Source organism: Ascaphus truei, chromosome 3, assembly GCF_040206685.1.
Source record: "Ascaphus truei isolate aAscTru1 chromosome 3, aAscTru1.hap1, whole genome shotgun sequence".
Taxonomy (NCBI): Eukaryota; Metazoa; Chordata; class Amphibia; order Anura; family Ascaphidae; genus Ascaphus; species Ascaphus truei.
This window is the reverse complement of record NC_134485.1, coordinates 345,384,314-345,401,050: the sequence shown is the minus strand read 5'-3', so window position 1 is coordinate 345,401,050 and position 16,737 is coordinate 345,384,314. Positions and strand designations below refer to the sequence as shown.

At 42.7% G+C, this 16,737-nt stretch overlaps 1 protein-coding gene across 3 annotated transcripts; it reads right to left on the bottom strand.

Annotated features, from left to right (window-relative positions):
- Window positions 1–5,165: 5,165 nt before the first annotated feature.
- SMUG1 (single-strand-selective monofunctional uracil-DNA glycosylase 1) lies at window positions 5,166–15,484 on the bottom strand. 3 transcript variants are annotated; one of them, XM_075591766.1, is made up of 3 exons: window positions 15,323–15,484; window positions 12,673–12,983; window positions 5,166–11,297 (listed from the first exon to the last, which is right to left on the bottom strand). In XM_075591766.1, exons 1-3 carry the CDS (start codon window positions 15,456–15,458, stop codon window positions 10,770–10,772), a joined length of 975 nt encoding a protein of 324 aa, XP_075447881.1. In that variant the 5' UTR covers window positions 15,459–15,484; the 3' UTR covers window positions 5,166–10,769. The 3 variants fall into 3 exon arrangements, with proteins under 3 accessions (XP_075447881.1, XP_075447882.1, XP_075447883.1); XM_075591767.1 differs by having other exon boundaries at window positions 12,673–12,980; XM_075591768.1 differs by having other exon boundaries at window positions 12,673–12,958; window positions 15,323–15,425.
- Window positions 15,485–16,737: the final 1,253 nt, after the last annotated feature.

The window sequence follows — 16,737 nt, the reverse complement described above, 5'->3', positions numbered from 1 at the left end:
TAAAAGCTGACTTGTAGATAGAAGGTATATCCAGTACTTTTGAAACATTGTGTGATAAATATATCTGCGTATGTATTATATATAATATATTAATGAACAGAGTCAAGTGTACGTGTGGAGGTCCCTCCAAACGATTCTTCACACAAACGTGGAAAGGTCTGAAGACCCCTGCATTAGGGGGTAAATCTATATACTGCCAAGCCGCCTTCTTCGGCTGAATATCCCCTTTGACAGTAATCGTTATATTCTGCCGAAAATGGCCGCTTCAGAGTATATAGAATGACTCCTATGGTGCGTATCCATGTGAACAAAGTAAGGAGACTCCCAGCACTGCTGCCCCTACTAAAACCTTTCTATGTAGCACTCTGCAAGACATAGTAGTGTATGGGAGCTTGGCTATAGAAGTGGACTCTGCTGCACGCTTATCAGGCCACGGTGCATACTAGAGGAAGGCGGCTTGCACTGCTGCTGCCAGCTCTGGCTACGACTGAAGAACACCGCATTAACCCCTTGACTGCCTCCAGTGCGTGTCGCATTGCAGGCACCTCTGGCAGCAAAGGGTCCAACACATCACTGGAAATGGTCTGGGGGAGTTAGGAGGGGGTCAGCAGAGAGGAAAGGGTTAACACGGGCTGTTGCGGAATTTGCATACTCATTAGCAGAGACAGCTTGGCTGTTAATTGTAAACACGTAACGAGCCTTGGTGCAGATTGCAGATCGTGCAGCCGCTGCCAGCCCTGCGCCTTCATCTGGGATCAGATTCGATTCCAGCGCCGCATTAACCCCGTCACTGCCCGGGACGCGCAGAGCATTAGCGTCTTCCCGTAAACCCGTCGCTGGGAAAAGACCAACGGAGCATTCATCCTTTCACCTGCTAAACAGACATCTGCAGAGCCCCGCTCCATTAATTATAGTGATTTTATTCTAACACAGCGCTGACAAGATCCAGGGGCCAAATGAATGAGATTTTGAAGCCCTGCTAATAAAATGACATTTTAATGGAAACATACCGACTTCAAAGAATGAGGCTGCACTGGCGTCTATGAGACCACTGCCGATAACTTGACAGGGCTGCATGTAATCATCATTTTATAACAGAGACGTATCCATAATGAAGAATTCAGGGGAATAGAAGTATACTGGTATAACAGCACCAGGCAGAATGTAAACATTGGCAGTAGGGGTTATGTATCCAAGATCCCTTATTATTAAACCGGTGCCAAACTGCGGCAGAACACAGCAGCAGATGTATCAGCCGAATAAATTGCTTTGCTTTCTATTTATTTTTTATCCGTGCTGCGGTTTGTAGCAGGGTCCCTTTGATACAAGTCCCAAGCACCCCTGACCCACCAGGCTTGCAATCTAAGAATAATTGCCACGTAAAGCACATCTCTTTTAAAACACTCCTGTTTACTATTTTAAATATTACAGAATCTAAAATGAGGACTATATAAATACTATGAATACGGCCGGCATTACTGCATTGAGTCTTTAACCTCTTGACGGTCACAGGTTTTGGCAAAATGTTGCAGAACAGAGCATTACAGTCTCCTCTGGCAATGAAGGGGATAGCTGCTTGTGACCTGCATTTCACCCCATACCTATGAAATTCAGTGCACACTCCTTCTGTAGAGACATTGCTTCCAAACGACTCAGAGAGGAGGTGAGATGCATGCTAAGCGAGGCCTCCAATACCAGCTGCTCTGCTCTCTCCGTTACTGGCAGATCCCAGAATCCTCTGTCATTTTCAAATCAAGCACTTGGAATGCAGGCTGAATTACATTTATTCAGGGTCTCTGTTTACATACAGAGACGCTACACATTAGGCTCCCCTATCCATACATACATTGCTCTGTCAAACCTTGCATTTTTATACGGACATTTAATAGCATTGGCAGAGGTAGTGCAAGTCTCCCAGCAACACCCATTATTGAGGCAGTCTGGCAAACCTTCAGCCATGCCAGAGTATTAGGCTAACAAACCTTGTACCCCCTCTACTGAATCAATCCATTACATCTGAGTACTACCATTTACAGGCTCTGCATCCATGTGTTCAATCCAGGAGACCCCCACGCCTAGATATCACAAGCTTTACCTGCCTGTACCAATGCAGAGCCTCCTTAATGTCTAGAGATTACACGCCCTATCTCCCTGGACCTATCCCAAAACAAGAACCCCCACCCTCTCCTCCCCATCCACTTTGCATAGTACAGCAGCTCTTCTTCCTAGGACCTAGGGTGAACTAATGGCAGTAGCATGTGTAATCTATAGGTTAAATGTAGGGAACCAAAACTTGTATACAAATCAAACAACTATGTACTTTTTTTCAATCATTTTTTTAACTTAACGGCTCACTCTTTGGAGTATATACAATATTTATACTTCGATTGTAAGCTCTTTGGGGCAGGGACTCCTTTTCCAGTTACCATTATGTCTGAAGCACTTATTCCCATTATGGGTTATATTAGTATGATGTCACGTGTCGTACTGCTGTAAAGCGCAATGTACATGGATAGTGCTATATAAATAAAGACATGCATACATACCGAATATCTTGTTTGATAAGACTGTTTGTAAAGTATTGCATATGCAGGATGATTATTCACCCGGCCTTTTTCCCTTTCCATTTTTTTGCTTGGCAAACGATAGCTGGATAATTAGTATAAAGAGGGCAAAGAACAGTAATTACCGGATGACATTCAAAGGAAGCTGGACCAGGAGAAGATAAAACCCATCTTTGCACAAGCAAACCTTTGGGGGGGGGGGAGGGAGGGGGGGGCAAAGAGTTGAATCTAAGGAAGCCAATTACATTGAAAAGTTATTATTTCTTTTTTTAAACGTGTCCCCGTTATGTGGAACTGCCTCATTTAAGTAACTGTGTCCAGTGAAAGATATACACACTCATTTCAGTGAGAAGGGAAGTTTATAACGTTTTGGGGTATTAACTTTGTACAATATTACACCCGAGGCAGGGTTAGCACCCAGAAATGTTGTGCATATATATACAGAAACGTTGTGCATATATATACAGAAACGTTGTGCTGTGCGTGTATATGTATATATATATATAAATATATATATATATATATATATATATATATATATATATATATATATATATATATATGCACAACGTTTCTGGGGGCTAACCATGCCTCGGGTCTAATATTGTACATATATATAGTAATATTGTACATATATATACAGAAACGTTGTGCTGTGCGTGTATATATATATATATATATATATATACACGCACAGCACAACGTTTCTGTATATATATATATACAATATTACTATATATACAGTATGTACAATATTACACCCGAGGCAGGGTTAGCACCCAGAAACATTATGATTATATATATATATATACAGTGGTCGACAAATCACCAAAAAATCTACTCGCCGAATAAAAAAATCTACTTGCCACCTAGTACCACACGTGTGCTGCTTGGGCCAATAGGAGCTCGCCACGATGTTAAATCCACTCGCCCGGGGCGTGCAAACGTATAGGTTTGTCGAACACTGTATATATATATATATATATATATAATCACAACGTTTCTGGGTGCTAACCCTGCCTCGGGTGTAATATTGTACAACGTTAACACCCCAAAACGTTAAATCGCTCTCTATAATAAATGGTCCAAACTTCCCCTTTCACTGAAACTAGTGGGTATATCTTTCTCAGGATGAAATCCCATTCAAGTAACACCCAAGAATAAAAGATTTCCTACAAAGTGATAGTGTGTCCTGCATAAAGGCAGCACTGCTGGGTTGCTGCATAGCATTCGGTCCCTGGCCTGCTGAGCTTACAATCTCATTTTTGGCATCTGAAGCCCAGGGAGATAAAAGTGACTTACTCTGGGGTCACAAGGAGCTGATACTGGGATTCACAAACTAAAGCTCACCGCCCTCAAAGGCAGTGACATTACCACTGTGCTAGTCACGATGCACTCATTGTAAAGTGCAAGAGTGTACATCATAAGCAAAATACTGCAGACGCCTTCTCCATTGAAAGGGCTAAGAAACTCTTGCTAAATTGCATTGCAAAGACTGTCAGCTTGTATGGGGTTAAGCCAATTCCTTCTGGACTGTGGCAGCTTATGAAGCAGTGAATTAAGTTAGCAGGGGCTGCTGATTGCCTCTGACCAACACACTGCACCAAAGGCCATCCATCACGTATCCTGACAGCACTCAAGAGTGGCAGAAATAGCAGTAGAGCAGCACTTAGTAAGGGGTTATCTGCAACATTATTGCTCACAAAATGCTATTAGGCAACACGATGTACAGACACCACAAATAGACTAAAGTTTTAGCGGACTCTAGAAGACAAAAAGCCCACCTGATCCCACGGTGAGTCAAGAGGCAGGGGGAACAGAAACAAAAGACTAGAGTGATGTAACAAAACAGGCCATTTTCCAGTATGGTTATGAAGATACTTCCCTCTGCTGGATAACATGTTTTAGCCCAGGGGTGGCCAACTGCAGTCCTCAAGGGTCACCAAAAAGTTAGATTTTCAGGATATCCCAGCTTCAGCACAGGTGGCTCAATCAGTGGCTCAAGTCATAATGACTGAGCCACCCGTCCTGAAGCAGAGATATCCTGAAAACCTGACCTGTTGGTGGCCCTTGAGGACTGGAGTTGGCCGCCCCTGTTTAAGCCCTATTCATTTGAATGGAGTTGGACCCATCCAGTGCTGGGAAGCAGCGTCACGGCATATTGAATAGGGATCGTAAAGCCCTTATTCAGTGTGATCTCAAGAGGTAAGGTCCACACCCCGGGATTCACCAAGGTGGGATACAGGCGTGAGAACCACACCTTAGTGAGATTCCCCCACAGTGCGACCGACAGGAAGAAAAAAGTAACACAAAATAGAGGGCGAGAGAAATGCTTCCAATCAGGGTGATGAGAAGCGAGGTAACACTGTTAACAATGCAGTAACTTTGATACAAGTTAATGCACCGAGTGTGTAACAATCCTGCGTCCCGCACGCTATACTGTAACTGTGATGCGCTTTGAGTCCCATTGGGAGGAAAGCGCTGTATGCAATAAAGTTATTGTTACCTCTGCCATATCCCCTTCTCTCCGTGGTGAAGATTAGGTGTAAGAAAGAAGGTGTAAGACAAGGAAGAAGCATAAAGACGAACATAAACAGATAAAAAGGAGAAGAAAAAACAACTTTATTACCATTTCTCAAAAATATTCTGAACTACACAGTACAATAGAAGACGGGATATAATACAATTTAAAACAAATATTAGCTAACACTTACTGATACAGTAGGGAAGATTGCCCCTGCGTGGAGATGCATAGAGTCTAAAGAGTATACTACCAATTCCTTTACATTACTTTAGAGACTTAAATCTCATTTTCTTAATGCAGCAATACTACATTACCCCGTTTTTTTCCCCTGTTCTTTGTATATGTAAAGCATGTGTATAATTATAAACTTTTACCTAAGCTGGCGATCGTTTGGTGCTCCTGTTATAAATCTGTAAAAATCCTGATTGTGTGACTAACATAATGGCTGCTTCTGTCAGTGTAACTCAGCAACTACAATGTATCCTTACAGCTCAAACTGCTAGGAACATTGGCAACAAATTATCCCAAACAGGAAAGTGTTGGAAATCTCTTGCACTGCTTGGGAGGTGGGCTAAAGCCTGTTATAGAAATCAAAGGATGCGTTAAAACTCATTAAAAAATGGCACTAAGAGATGAATAATAATAATAATAAATGCAGTAAGTATTATCTAATACAGCGGTGCGCAAACTGGGGAGCGCGTGAGATTCGGTGTGGGGGGCGCAGGGTTTACAGAAATTAAATTACTTAAATTAAGTGCCGGGGAAGCGGTGAAGGCCTTAACTGCACTTGCCTTGCTTTTGTAGACAACACGGCGTCACATGATGCCACTAGGTCATGGGACGTCACGTTGCCACATCATGACGCCGATGCCGGAGGCAAGGTAAGAGGCGGGGGGTGTGCAGAGAGGGGAACCGCAGGCAGGGGGGTGCAGGGAAAAAATATTGTGCTCCCCTGATCTAATACTACGGAACATTTTACTGCTTTAGCTCTGTGCCCCGGACATACTTGAAAACGAGAAGTAACTCTCAATGCATTACTTCCTGAATTAACACACACACACACACACACAAAACCATGTACGTTAGGACTTTAGGTGCATTTATAGGTTATGTATCACACAATAGACATTGTAGAGAAGATAAAACTCCCAAAAATAACTACCTGCCGTAGAATCAGCTTCAACAATGCTCAGACACACGGACACACGGACCATTAAAAGAAGAAAAAAGGAAGGAAGAAAAACCTTACACACAGGCGTTTGAAAGCAATGCACATACGTTCATTATTTCCCAAACAATTTCTATGAGCAATGTCACCCTTCATAAAAATTAAGTAAGCATTTGAAAGTGCTTCTCACCTAAGGCAAGCAGAAAATTGATGGAAATTAAGCTGTAATTTGATTGGTTCCTAGCAGATCAATAGAAGTTTATAACACTGGCGCCCAAACCGTGGTCAGTAGATCAGCGCACCTTGGGGCCTGTACACAGACCACTGATTGGGAGTAGCCGTGCTACATCTTACCTGCCACCTAACTCTGGGGGTTATTTATTTAACTGCAATAGTGCCGATTGGGGGAACAGATCACAGTCCACAGTTTAATGAATAACCCCCTCGGGGTCAGTAGTGTGATAATGAACCAATCCTGGTTTTATATTCCCATTTGTCTGATCTGTTAGCAGCAGTTTTTTGTTGTTATTGTTTTTAAACAAAGTAACATCTTTAGATAAACCAGCCAGGGTCATCATCACAATGGTGACCCTGAGTTAGCTGGCAGGTATCCTAAAACACTTCTATTGAACAACCTAGGGCTTTATGTATCAACGCTGAAATGTAAGTGCAAAGTCGTATTTTGGTCACAACTTGTGCTGAAGTATACCTGCGACAGGCGGCATCTTAGTGGCGCCAGTGTTGGGATCAAGGATTGATGGCGGCGTTAGGGCGGAGTTATATCTGCATGTTGGCGCATGTCCATGTATTGAGAAATGTGCAGCTTGTGCTACTTTTCTTGACGGTTTCCGCTGTTGGTTTTCTGTCACCCCAAGTAGAAGTCGTGTTTTTAGTGCTGCATATTAGCACAGCGTGCACCAAATTGTACAACAGTAGAAATACCCCTAATAAGAGTCAGCACATACCACTTTCTTCATACATAGATGCCTTATTGTTATGGAATGGGGTGAGTTGTGTGTTGTCCCATGTGTGTTTATGTACAGGGGGTTGTAATGCTAAAGTAAGTGTTCAGTGTTACCCAGCGACCACACTGTGATAGGATTACAGAGTAATAATACAATACTGCTCCATAATTTGTTTCAAAAGGGGAATTTTTATTTTTTTAAAGACTCCCTTCCTCTGTTACAACATAAATATTGCATACAGATTTGTAATGTACTTTCAAAATAGTTGTTCCCAAATACTTATTACATTTAGATTTGCTTAAAGTCAGACACTGTACCCCTACTTTTTAAAGCCACTTTGACCACTGGTATCATGATGCTTTTGGTCTTAGCCATTCCTTGCTATTATAAATGGAATGCTTACTTGTCCCTGTATCAACACCACTTGTAAAACGCCCATACAGTTTGATAGGTCCCTAGCTGTGCATTGGAAGTATCCTAAACACCACGCAGAACTATTAAAAAATTGGCCCAATTGGCAAACAGCGGAATCAAAAACCTAAACCGGCAATACTTCCTCCCTTTAATTAGGAGAGAGCGGTTTACATAAGCAATGAGACAAGACGGGCTACTTTATTAACACAATAAAGCACACTGCCCCTTGCCTCACTGCACCTTCTAGACATCCATTACAACTGGTAACGAGCAGTCATTCTGCTCTTATTGCTATCTTGGCTCTCTCCTTTGCACGCCAGGTTCTTAGACAGAAGATGCGCACAGCACAGCATATGGCAACACGCACCAGATAAAAAGCACCTGCTGCCCACGAGTCAGTCTCTCCCACCACACAGTGGTTGTTAGCGTAGCAGCAGAGGGGATACTGCAGAGGATAACATAGGTAAATAGGTTCCTAGCTACCTCTTGGCAAACAATAAACATACAGGAGGGCCTTCCATACAAAATCAGTAACATACATACGTTATTATAATGTGGAAATGTATAAACCCTGCAAGACACCCCAACCCATATTACTAGATTCATTGAAATATTACATGGAGCGTCTTATGTATAGGAACATTGCATTATTCTACTATCTGTATTGGTCCCGCATAAGTGAAGATTTAGTGATGTCAGAAGAAGGGAAGAACTTGAAACCTCATTTACGACTATGAATAATTGTCAGCTGCTTGTGACTTTGGGAGAGTTGCTTTCTCCCTGTGCCTCAGGCACCAAAACAGATTGGAAGCTCATTGGGACAATGCCTGTAAAATGCTATGTACCATACCATGCACTGTATTATAATGGTGAAGCGTCCCATTGGGGGAAAAGTGCTATAAATAAAAATAAAAAATACTTTAACACATTCTTCACAGACTTTGATCCTCATGATAACTGGCGGTCGGTTACCTGCATTTATGGTAGGTTAAAATTACTATTTAAAAAACAAAAGATATTGGCATTTGTGCATATTGGAAGTTGAATATGCGAGAACATGGTTACTGCCCTGTATGTATTAGCTTGTGTCTCACTGTGCTGAGGCGAGAACATGGTTACTGCCCTGTATGTATTAGCTTGTGTCTCACTGTGCTGAGGCGAGAACATGGTTACTGCCCTGTATGTATTAGCTTGTGTCTCACTGTGCTGAGGCGAGAACATGTTTAGTGCCCTGTATGTATTAGCTTGTGTCTCACAGTGCTGAGGCGAGAACATGGTTACTGCCCTGTATGTATTACCTTGTGTCTCACAGTGCTGAGGCGAGAACATGGTTACTGCCCTGTATGTATTAGCTTGTGTCTCACAGTGCTGAGGCGAGAACATGGTTACTGCCCTGTATGTATTAGCTTGTGTCTCACTGTGCTGAGGTGAGAACATGGTTAGTGCGCTGTATGTATTAGCTTGTGTCTCACTGTGCTGAGGCGAGAACATGGTTAGTGCGCTGTATGTATTAGCTTGTGTCTCACTGTGCTGAGGCGAGAACATGGTTACTGCCCTGTATGTATTAGCTTGTGTCTCACTGTGCTGAGGTGAGAACATGGTTAGTGCGCTGTATGTATTAGCTTGTGTCTCACTGTGCTGAGGCGAGAACATGGTTACTGCCCTGTATGTATTAGCTTGTCTCACAGTGCTGAGCCGAGAACATTGTTACTGCCCTGTATGTATTAGCTTGTGTCTCACTGTGCTGAGGCGAGAACATTGTTACTGCCCTGTATGTATTAGCTTGTGTCTCACTGTGCTGAGCCGAGAACATGGTTACTGCCCTGTATGTATTAGCTTGTGTCTCACCGTGCTGAGCCGAGAACATGGTTACTGCCCTGTATGTATTAGCTTGTGTCTCACTGTGCTGAAGCGAGAACATGGTTACTGCCCTGTATGTATTAGCTTGTGTCTCACTGTGCTGAGACGAGAACATGTTTAGTGCCCTGTATGTATTAGCTTGTGTCTCACTGTGCTGAAGCGAGAACATGGTTACTGCCCTGTATGTATTAGCTTGTGTCTCACTGTGCTGAGGCGAGAACATGGTTACTGCCCTGTATGTATTAGCTTGTGTTTCACTGTGCTGAGGCGAGAACATAGTTAGTGCCCTGTATGTATTAGCTTGTGTCTCACTGTGCTAAGCCGAGAACATGGTTACTGTCCTGTATGTATTAGCTTGTGTCTCACTGTGCTGAGGCGAGAACATGGTTACTGCCCTGTATGTATTAGCTTGTGTCTCACTGTGCTGAGACGAGAACATGGTTACTGCCCTGTATGTATTAGCTTGTGTCTCACTGTGCTGAGACGAGAACATGTTTAGTGCCCTGTATGTATTAGCTTGTGTCTCACTGTGCTGAGGCGAGAACATGTTTAACTGTGACCTTACCCACAACACACCATTCGGAATAGCAAAATCACAAATATATTGCCTTTTTAACCCATTTGTTGGCTGGGAGGGGTTGTAGTTTGATCTCCGTGTTGTCCAGCAGTCACCGCTCTGAATTGGGAAATCTTGACTTCCACCACCTTTCTTTTGCGATCAAACGCTAGGCAATTTCACTGTGATTCACTAGAGTGAGTAATTGCCAATCGACACCAATGTACAGAAACTCCCATTGACTTGAATGGGAATTTCTGTGCGTTAGTGCCTGATGGGCATTAACGTAATTAAGGGAGTAGGACCCTTTTTTTGCAGCAAATTATCCAAATGTAATTAGATAATAATAATAAGTTATTTTGGGAGCCCACGTAGGCGGGGATAAAACAGGTTCACATTTTAGCAACAACTGAAATGTATGCCAACAAGGCCTCTTAGGGTCAGGGCACATAAGTACTGCTGGGGTCGTTTCTCTTTAAATAGTAAAAAAAACTGTGGCAAAGGAGAAAATAAACCCATCCGACTACTGATATGATTTCAGTGTAGACAGGGAGTTATAGCTTAACATGCAGTTTGAAGGTCAATAGCTTAACAGGCAGTTTGAAGGTCGAAGAAGCTCTAACTGTATGGACCTCCCATCTCTTCTTCCTTTTGTTATCATTGGGATTATTGTGTAGTGTATCAGGATTCATTCTGCCATAAAAAGTAGGAGAGCTCTTTAGCCAGTCAACAGAGATAAGACTCCCAGTTCCTGTAGCTGATCCTGAACCACGCTGTCCCAGCCTTTGTTGGCCTGTGGGTTCCTAGGGGAAGGGTGCATTATACCTTTCACTACTATGTCTATCCCCTCTGAGGCCAGGGCCTTTCGAGCCCGCTGCTCAGAGAACTTCCCCACCCCGATAACCAATTTCACCCCGAGGGTCTTGACCGCCTGGCAGAGGGCTTCATCACAGACCTCCAACAGTGTGTCCCGCTGGGCCTTGGGAAGATCTGTGGGGGTAAGGTTCTTGCCCGACTGGTTCATGAAGATAAGGGGGCAGTGGTTGTGCACGAAGCAGTGCTTGAAAAATGTCTCAGGGTGGCCGCAGAGCGACTTGAAGAAACCCCAAAAGCGGGCACCACTGACCTCCTTCTGGGGACATTCAAACCCACGGATGGGCCTTTTGGGGTGCTCCAACTCTGGCTTATAGACATGGCCTTCAATCTGCAGCCATTCCCGCACATGTTTTACTTCTCCAAAGGGAACCTGCAGAGAGAGAGAGAGGGTGGGGGGAATAGAGCAAATCAAGACTGAGGAAGAGAAGTGTTTGTGTGTGAATAATGCGGTGAGGAGGTTGTCCGTTTTGTATTAATTCCATTCATCACACTGCCAGTAAATGGAGTGATGTATTTCAGGGTCTACATCAGCAGAGCATGTGCACTTCAGTTTTATCTCAACAGGGAGTTACGAATATTTGTTTTTCTAGAACTCAGTTTTTGCACCAGTATATTTTTGTGTCTATAACACTGCCACAACACATAACCATATTACATAAATACTAACAAATAAGCGCAGCAGGTTAGCACATTTATAATAGTTATGTTTCCACAGCATTAATAGCGTGCAGTGACTTATTCTACTGTTAGACAACAAAAAACAGACAAAGATGCCCAAAGCTACTTCCAATGTGACAAAAATACACAGTGCAATACCTATATATTCTCTAGAAAAAAGGGCCATTTAGCTTAACCCTTTGGCCAAAGCGTCTTAAGCCTGCTGCCACGTTCAAGGCATGACCATTAGCAGGTCCTAACACTCCTTGGGTTAAAATTCTTATTAACCTGTATAATTACAGGAAGAATGATCACATTGGATCTGTCGTAACCCAGCAAAATGAAACTGACCTGCCAACTTGGAAAGTGGGGAGGGACAAGCTTAAACCTTGGGGGGCGGAAGGGGCCACTACCCTCCCAAAAGCAGTTGACACCAGCACTAACTGTGTTTATTCTACTGTTAGCACTGTGATCAGAGCTGCAAGAGTTGTACAGCGAGGACACTAAAGAGGAACAACTTCTCACTGGTAAGGGCTAATAGACTAGAGCTTACGTGCTGCCACATTTCACTCTCTTACGCAGATTAGAGTATAACTTGATGCGCTTTGGCATGGTCTCGAGATAATCAGAGAGCTTAATGAACGAGTGGGGCAAAGAGGTGTAACCAATTATCACAGCCAGCGAGACTGTCTGACCTTTCCATACTGTGTCACTCCACCCACTCTCAGTCCGTCTCTCCATCTGTCATTAACTTCTTTTTTTTATTTTTTTTTTGCTCCCGATTTCTATCAGCGAGGATATTAATAGATCAAGCCGACTGAGACAATGTTAGCAGAGCAATACGCTGCAGGTTTATAGCAGGTGCTGTCTTAATGGAGTAAAGTTTGGCAGATTTATAACAGGATCCGAATGGGCGAACAAATGCTCAACAAGTGTCTGTATCAGAGATGTGTTAATTGGAACAAAACTCTACAGACCTTTTTAATGCAGTTTTATGTAGGTTGATCCGTCAGTGGTTTAATTAATGGTAAAATAAAAATCCCAGCTACTCTGCAAATACATTCACACTGACACAGGTAGGAGCTTACCCCGGTCTGAGCCATGCCAAACGGTCCTGGGTTCATCCCTAAAAAGAGCACCTCCTTTCTTGACCGGCAGTACGTCCGCACGTACCTCTCATGAGGATCCCAGGCATATAACAAGGGGTTGTACACATACTTCACCGGGTCCTGAAATAGCAGATTCCCCAGCTTCAAGTTCAGCTCCAGTTCCACTTGTAGGAAGTTATCTGCAGGACTGTCCAAAGCACATGTACCAATGGACATACCAGGACCAAGAGAGTGTGACATTCCCCTTTCTCTTTTATCACAGCGTCTGTAAACACAAAAGCAAAACCCTTCTGGGTCAAAAGAGACCGTCACAATTAGTTCACACTTACCGATACACAGGTACATGTTATAAGGTCCACATTAATTTTTTTTCTACTTGTAATTTATTTTTATTTATATAGCGACATTAATGTACGCAGAGCTTCACAGCAGTAATACACGTGACATAATACTATAAACAAATAATACAAATAACACATAATGGGAATAGGCGCTTCAGACATAAAAGTTCCATTAGGAAAAGGAGTCACTGCACCGAAGAGCTTACAATCTAAGTGGAAAGTAGGAAGAACGTACAGAGACAGTAGGAAGGTGTTCTGGAAGTGTGTCTGCAGGGGGCCACAGTCGACGTATGAAGTGTATAGTATCAGCCACAGGCTGTTTTTAAGATATTCAACCAGGAAAGGTACATCAAGATATTTATTTAATTTTTATCTTAAAGTTGCAGTTCAAGCGGACATTTTAAAAAACACATTTCCATTCAACATGTGCATCAATACAATGTGCACACTGAGAAGTGATTAGCTATGTTGCCGATCGATCGGCGATGATTCGGCACTGGGGTTCATTAAATCTCTGTCAGTGCAGCAGAAGAAGAGCCAAGATGCAAAGTTCTGTGTAGAAGATCATGTGACCAGGCAGTCACTAGATACAATTGGTGCACTGCTAGAGAGAAGGCAGGGCTCAAGAGCCTGTGCCTGTCGCAGAAGAGGAAGTGACTTTGTAAATGGTTGCTATAGCAACAAAAATGCTTGTTGCGTTTTTTGTTTTGTCTTAATATGCTACAGGTCTTTTCTCATAGTACAGAACTGATTTATTTAAAATAAAAAAAAATAAAAACACACACGTAGGATATTGCTAGAACTGGAGCTTTAAAAAAGACCCAGAGTGTCTCCCATTGGTAGCACAAGAGCCCAAAAGAAAAACAATTTCCTGGACTGAAATCAAACACTGTATAAGATGTGGAAGGGATAATTGTGAATGTGTTGCTGAAGCCTACTTTGCCCATTGATGGCAAATGTGAACTCATGAAGTTGCTATGAGACTCACTTCAAATGCGTGGGACAGGAAGATAAGGCCACGTTTATAGTGGCCACGCGCGCAACGGAATGTGTGACATCACACGCGCAAAACCTGCTCTGAGGTCCGGGGCGACGGGGAGGAGTGGCCACGTGCGCCGTGGCTGCCACAATAAATGGGGCCTTTATGGCAGACAAATAACAGGACATTAAAGCGGCAGACCAAGCAATATCCTACATATCCTTTTTTTAAATATATAATAATATCAGTTCTATACTATGAGAAAATACTTGTAGCATTTTTTTTTAAACATTACATTTTTAATGTATTATAACGTAACGAGCATTTTTGTTTCTATATTAACCAGTTACAGTCACATCCCCTTCCTCTTCTGAAACAGGCTCTGGCACACCCCTTTTTGAGCCCTGCCCTCTCTAGCAGTGCATCAATTGTATATAGTGACTGCCTGGTCACATGATCTTTCCCACAGAACTTTGCATCTTTATCGATCGGCAACTTAGCTAATTATTTATTGTGTAGATTGTATTAATGCACATATTAAAAGGGACATTTATTTTTTATTATTTTTTTTAAACAGCAGCTTGGACTGCTGTTTTAAGAGCATCTTTCGAAGTGAAGCGCTATGTACATTAATGGCGCTATATAAATAACGACATACAATACAAGTGAAACTTCTTTGCTGGCACCTACAGTTTTGATCGGAAAAATCCCTTGTGTTGCATATGATGGAAATGACATCACTGCTGGCAGAAGAGGCCATCAGTGACGTCTGGGGAGGGAGAGGAAAGACACTGACTGACACACACACACACGGAATTCACACTTACTATAAATATAGAAGTGCAAATAGCTAAAACTCGCGTTCTAAGTCAAACTTATTTGCGTTTTGGCACTGAAATTGTGTTTTGATTTTTAAATTAAAAACCATCACCATCACAAATACAATTTCTGTGACAAAAGACAAAGAAGTTTCACGTAAAATGCGCGTGCTCTGCACACACACTTTTTTTTTTTACTCAAACAGACGATTCTGGCTTCAGCTTTATAAAGACATGGTAAGCCCCATGATAACGTGTGCAATTAACCCCAATGTTTTAGTGATCATCAAGGTATTGAAGATCAGCACAATAGCCAGCAGAGCAACAAAGGGATTAGTACTAACATGAGCCTGACAATGGTGGGAGTGACATGGATCATATATTCAGGACTGTGAGAATGGACGTTTTACATTAGCCTTCTAATGAAATTGATACGATTGCTGCTACACCTCCCTGACCAATAATAACGAGAGAAAAAAGCCACCCTTTACCTTGCAAATCAAACCCACGCTTCCGGACCCGCTGAGTTTCTCTCCTCTGTGTGCGGCATCCTGGGAGATGTAGTCCGGGAGAGGAGTACAACCGTACGGAAATGACGGGACATGAGCTGCAGGGAGCAGAGATCATGGGAGCTCCTGCCAACACAAACTACATTTCCCATGATGCAAGCGGAGCCCGTGCAGGAATCTGAGGCTGGGCACGTGTTATGGGTTTGTGAGAATGATTATTATTCATGCCATCATTCCAACGTCACTGGTTACGGTTTTGTTGACGTCTGCAAGGCCATTGATGCTGAAAATCACTGAAACGGTTTCAACAGGACTGCATTTGTAACTTGGATTTTACCGTTTGTGTAATTCTTTGCAAACGTATTTTATTAATACACAGGCCTCTGCATTTGCTTTGACATTTAATGATTATTGGATTGTTGTTTAAACTGAATCCAACAAGCGGTGGTTATGTATTTGAGTACAGCAGAGCATGATAAGCAGGATGCTTTCCTTTTACATATCCACCTTATACTAGAAGGGGGGGGGGGGAGACATTTTGCACATCATTTTAAGCACTAAAATGTCGTTTTTTTAAACAAATCAAAACTGAATTTGAGTTTGGCCTATTTTTCCTCCCTTGTTATTTTTCATTTCCTTATATGTTCTCATACATGGAGTGAATGACCATTATTTTACGTTAGTGTCTATTTACCCTGCAGCCAGGTCCATAACACCCTCTCTTATTCAGCCAGCAGTGCTTTCCTGCTATATTACTGGGATTTCGAGTGTTGGTTAGAGTTAGGCTGGCGTATTATGGTTAAGGTACAGGTTAGGCTGGCATATTATGGTTAAGGTACGGGTTAGGCTGGCGTATTATGGTTAAGGTACAGGTTAGGCTGGCATATTATGGTTAAGGTACGGATTGTGCTGGCATATTATGGTTAAGGTACGGGTTAGGCTGGCATATTATGGTTAAGGTACGGGTTAGGCTGGCATATTATGGTTAAGGTACGGGTTAGGCTGGCATATTATGGTTAAGGTACGGGTTAGGCTGGCATATTATGGTTAAGGTACGGGTTAGGCTGGCATATTATGGTTAAGGTACGGGTTAGGCTGGCATATTATGGTTAAGGTACAGGTTAGGCTGGCATATTATGGTTAAGGTACGGGTTAGGCTGGCATGTTATGGTTAAGGTACGGGTTAGGCTGGCATGTTATGGTTAAGGTACGGGTTAGGCTGGCATGTTATGGTTAAGGTACGGGTTGGGCTGGCATGTTATGGTTATGGTACGGGTTAGGCTGGCATATTATGGTTAAGGTACGGGTTAGGCTGGCATATTATGGTTAAGGTACAGGTTAGGCTGGCATATTATGGTTAAGGTAAGGATTGGGCTGGCATGTTATGGTTAAGGTAC

Excerpts from the sequence above, each read along its gene's own strand:
- SMUG1 (XM_075591766.1), bottom strand. The coding sequence starts at position 15,458 with ATGATCTCTGCTCCCTGCAGCTCATGTCCCGTCATTTCCGTACGGTTG. Across the intron at positions 12,984-15,322 it reads GCGTGGGTTTGATTTGCAAG|AAGGGTTTTGCTTTTGTGTT; the intron begins GTAAAGGGTGGC and ends CTTTTGACCCAG. Across the intron at positions 11,298-12,672 it reads TTGGCATGGCTCAGACCGGG|GTTCCCTTTGGAGAAGTAAA; the intron begins GTAAGCTCCTAC and ends CTCTCTCTGCAG.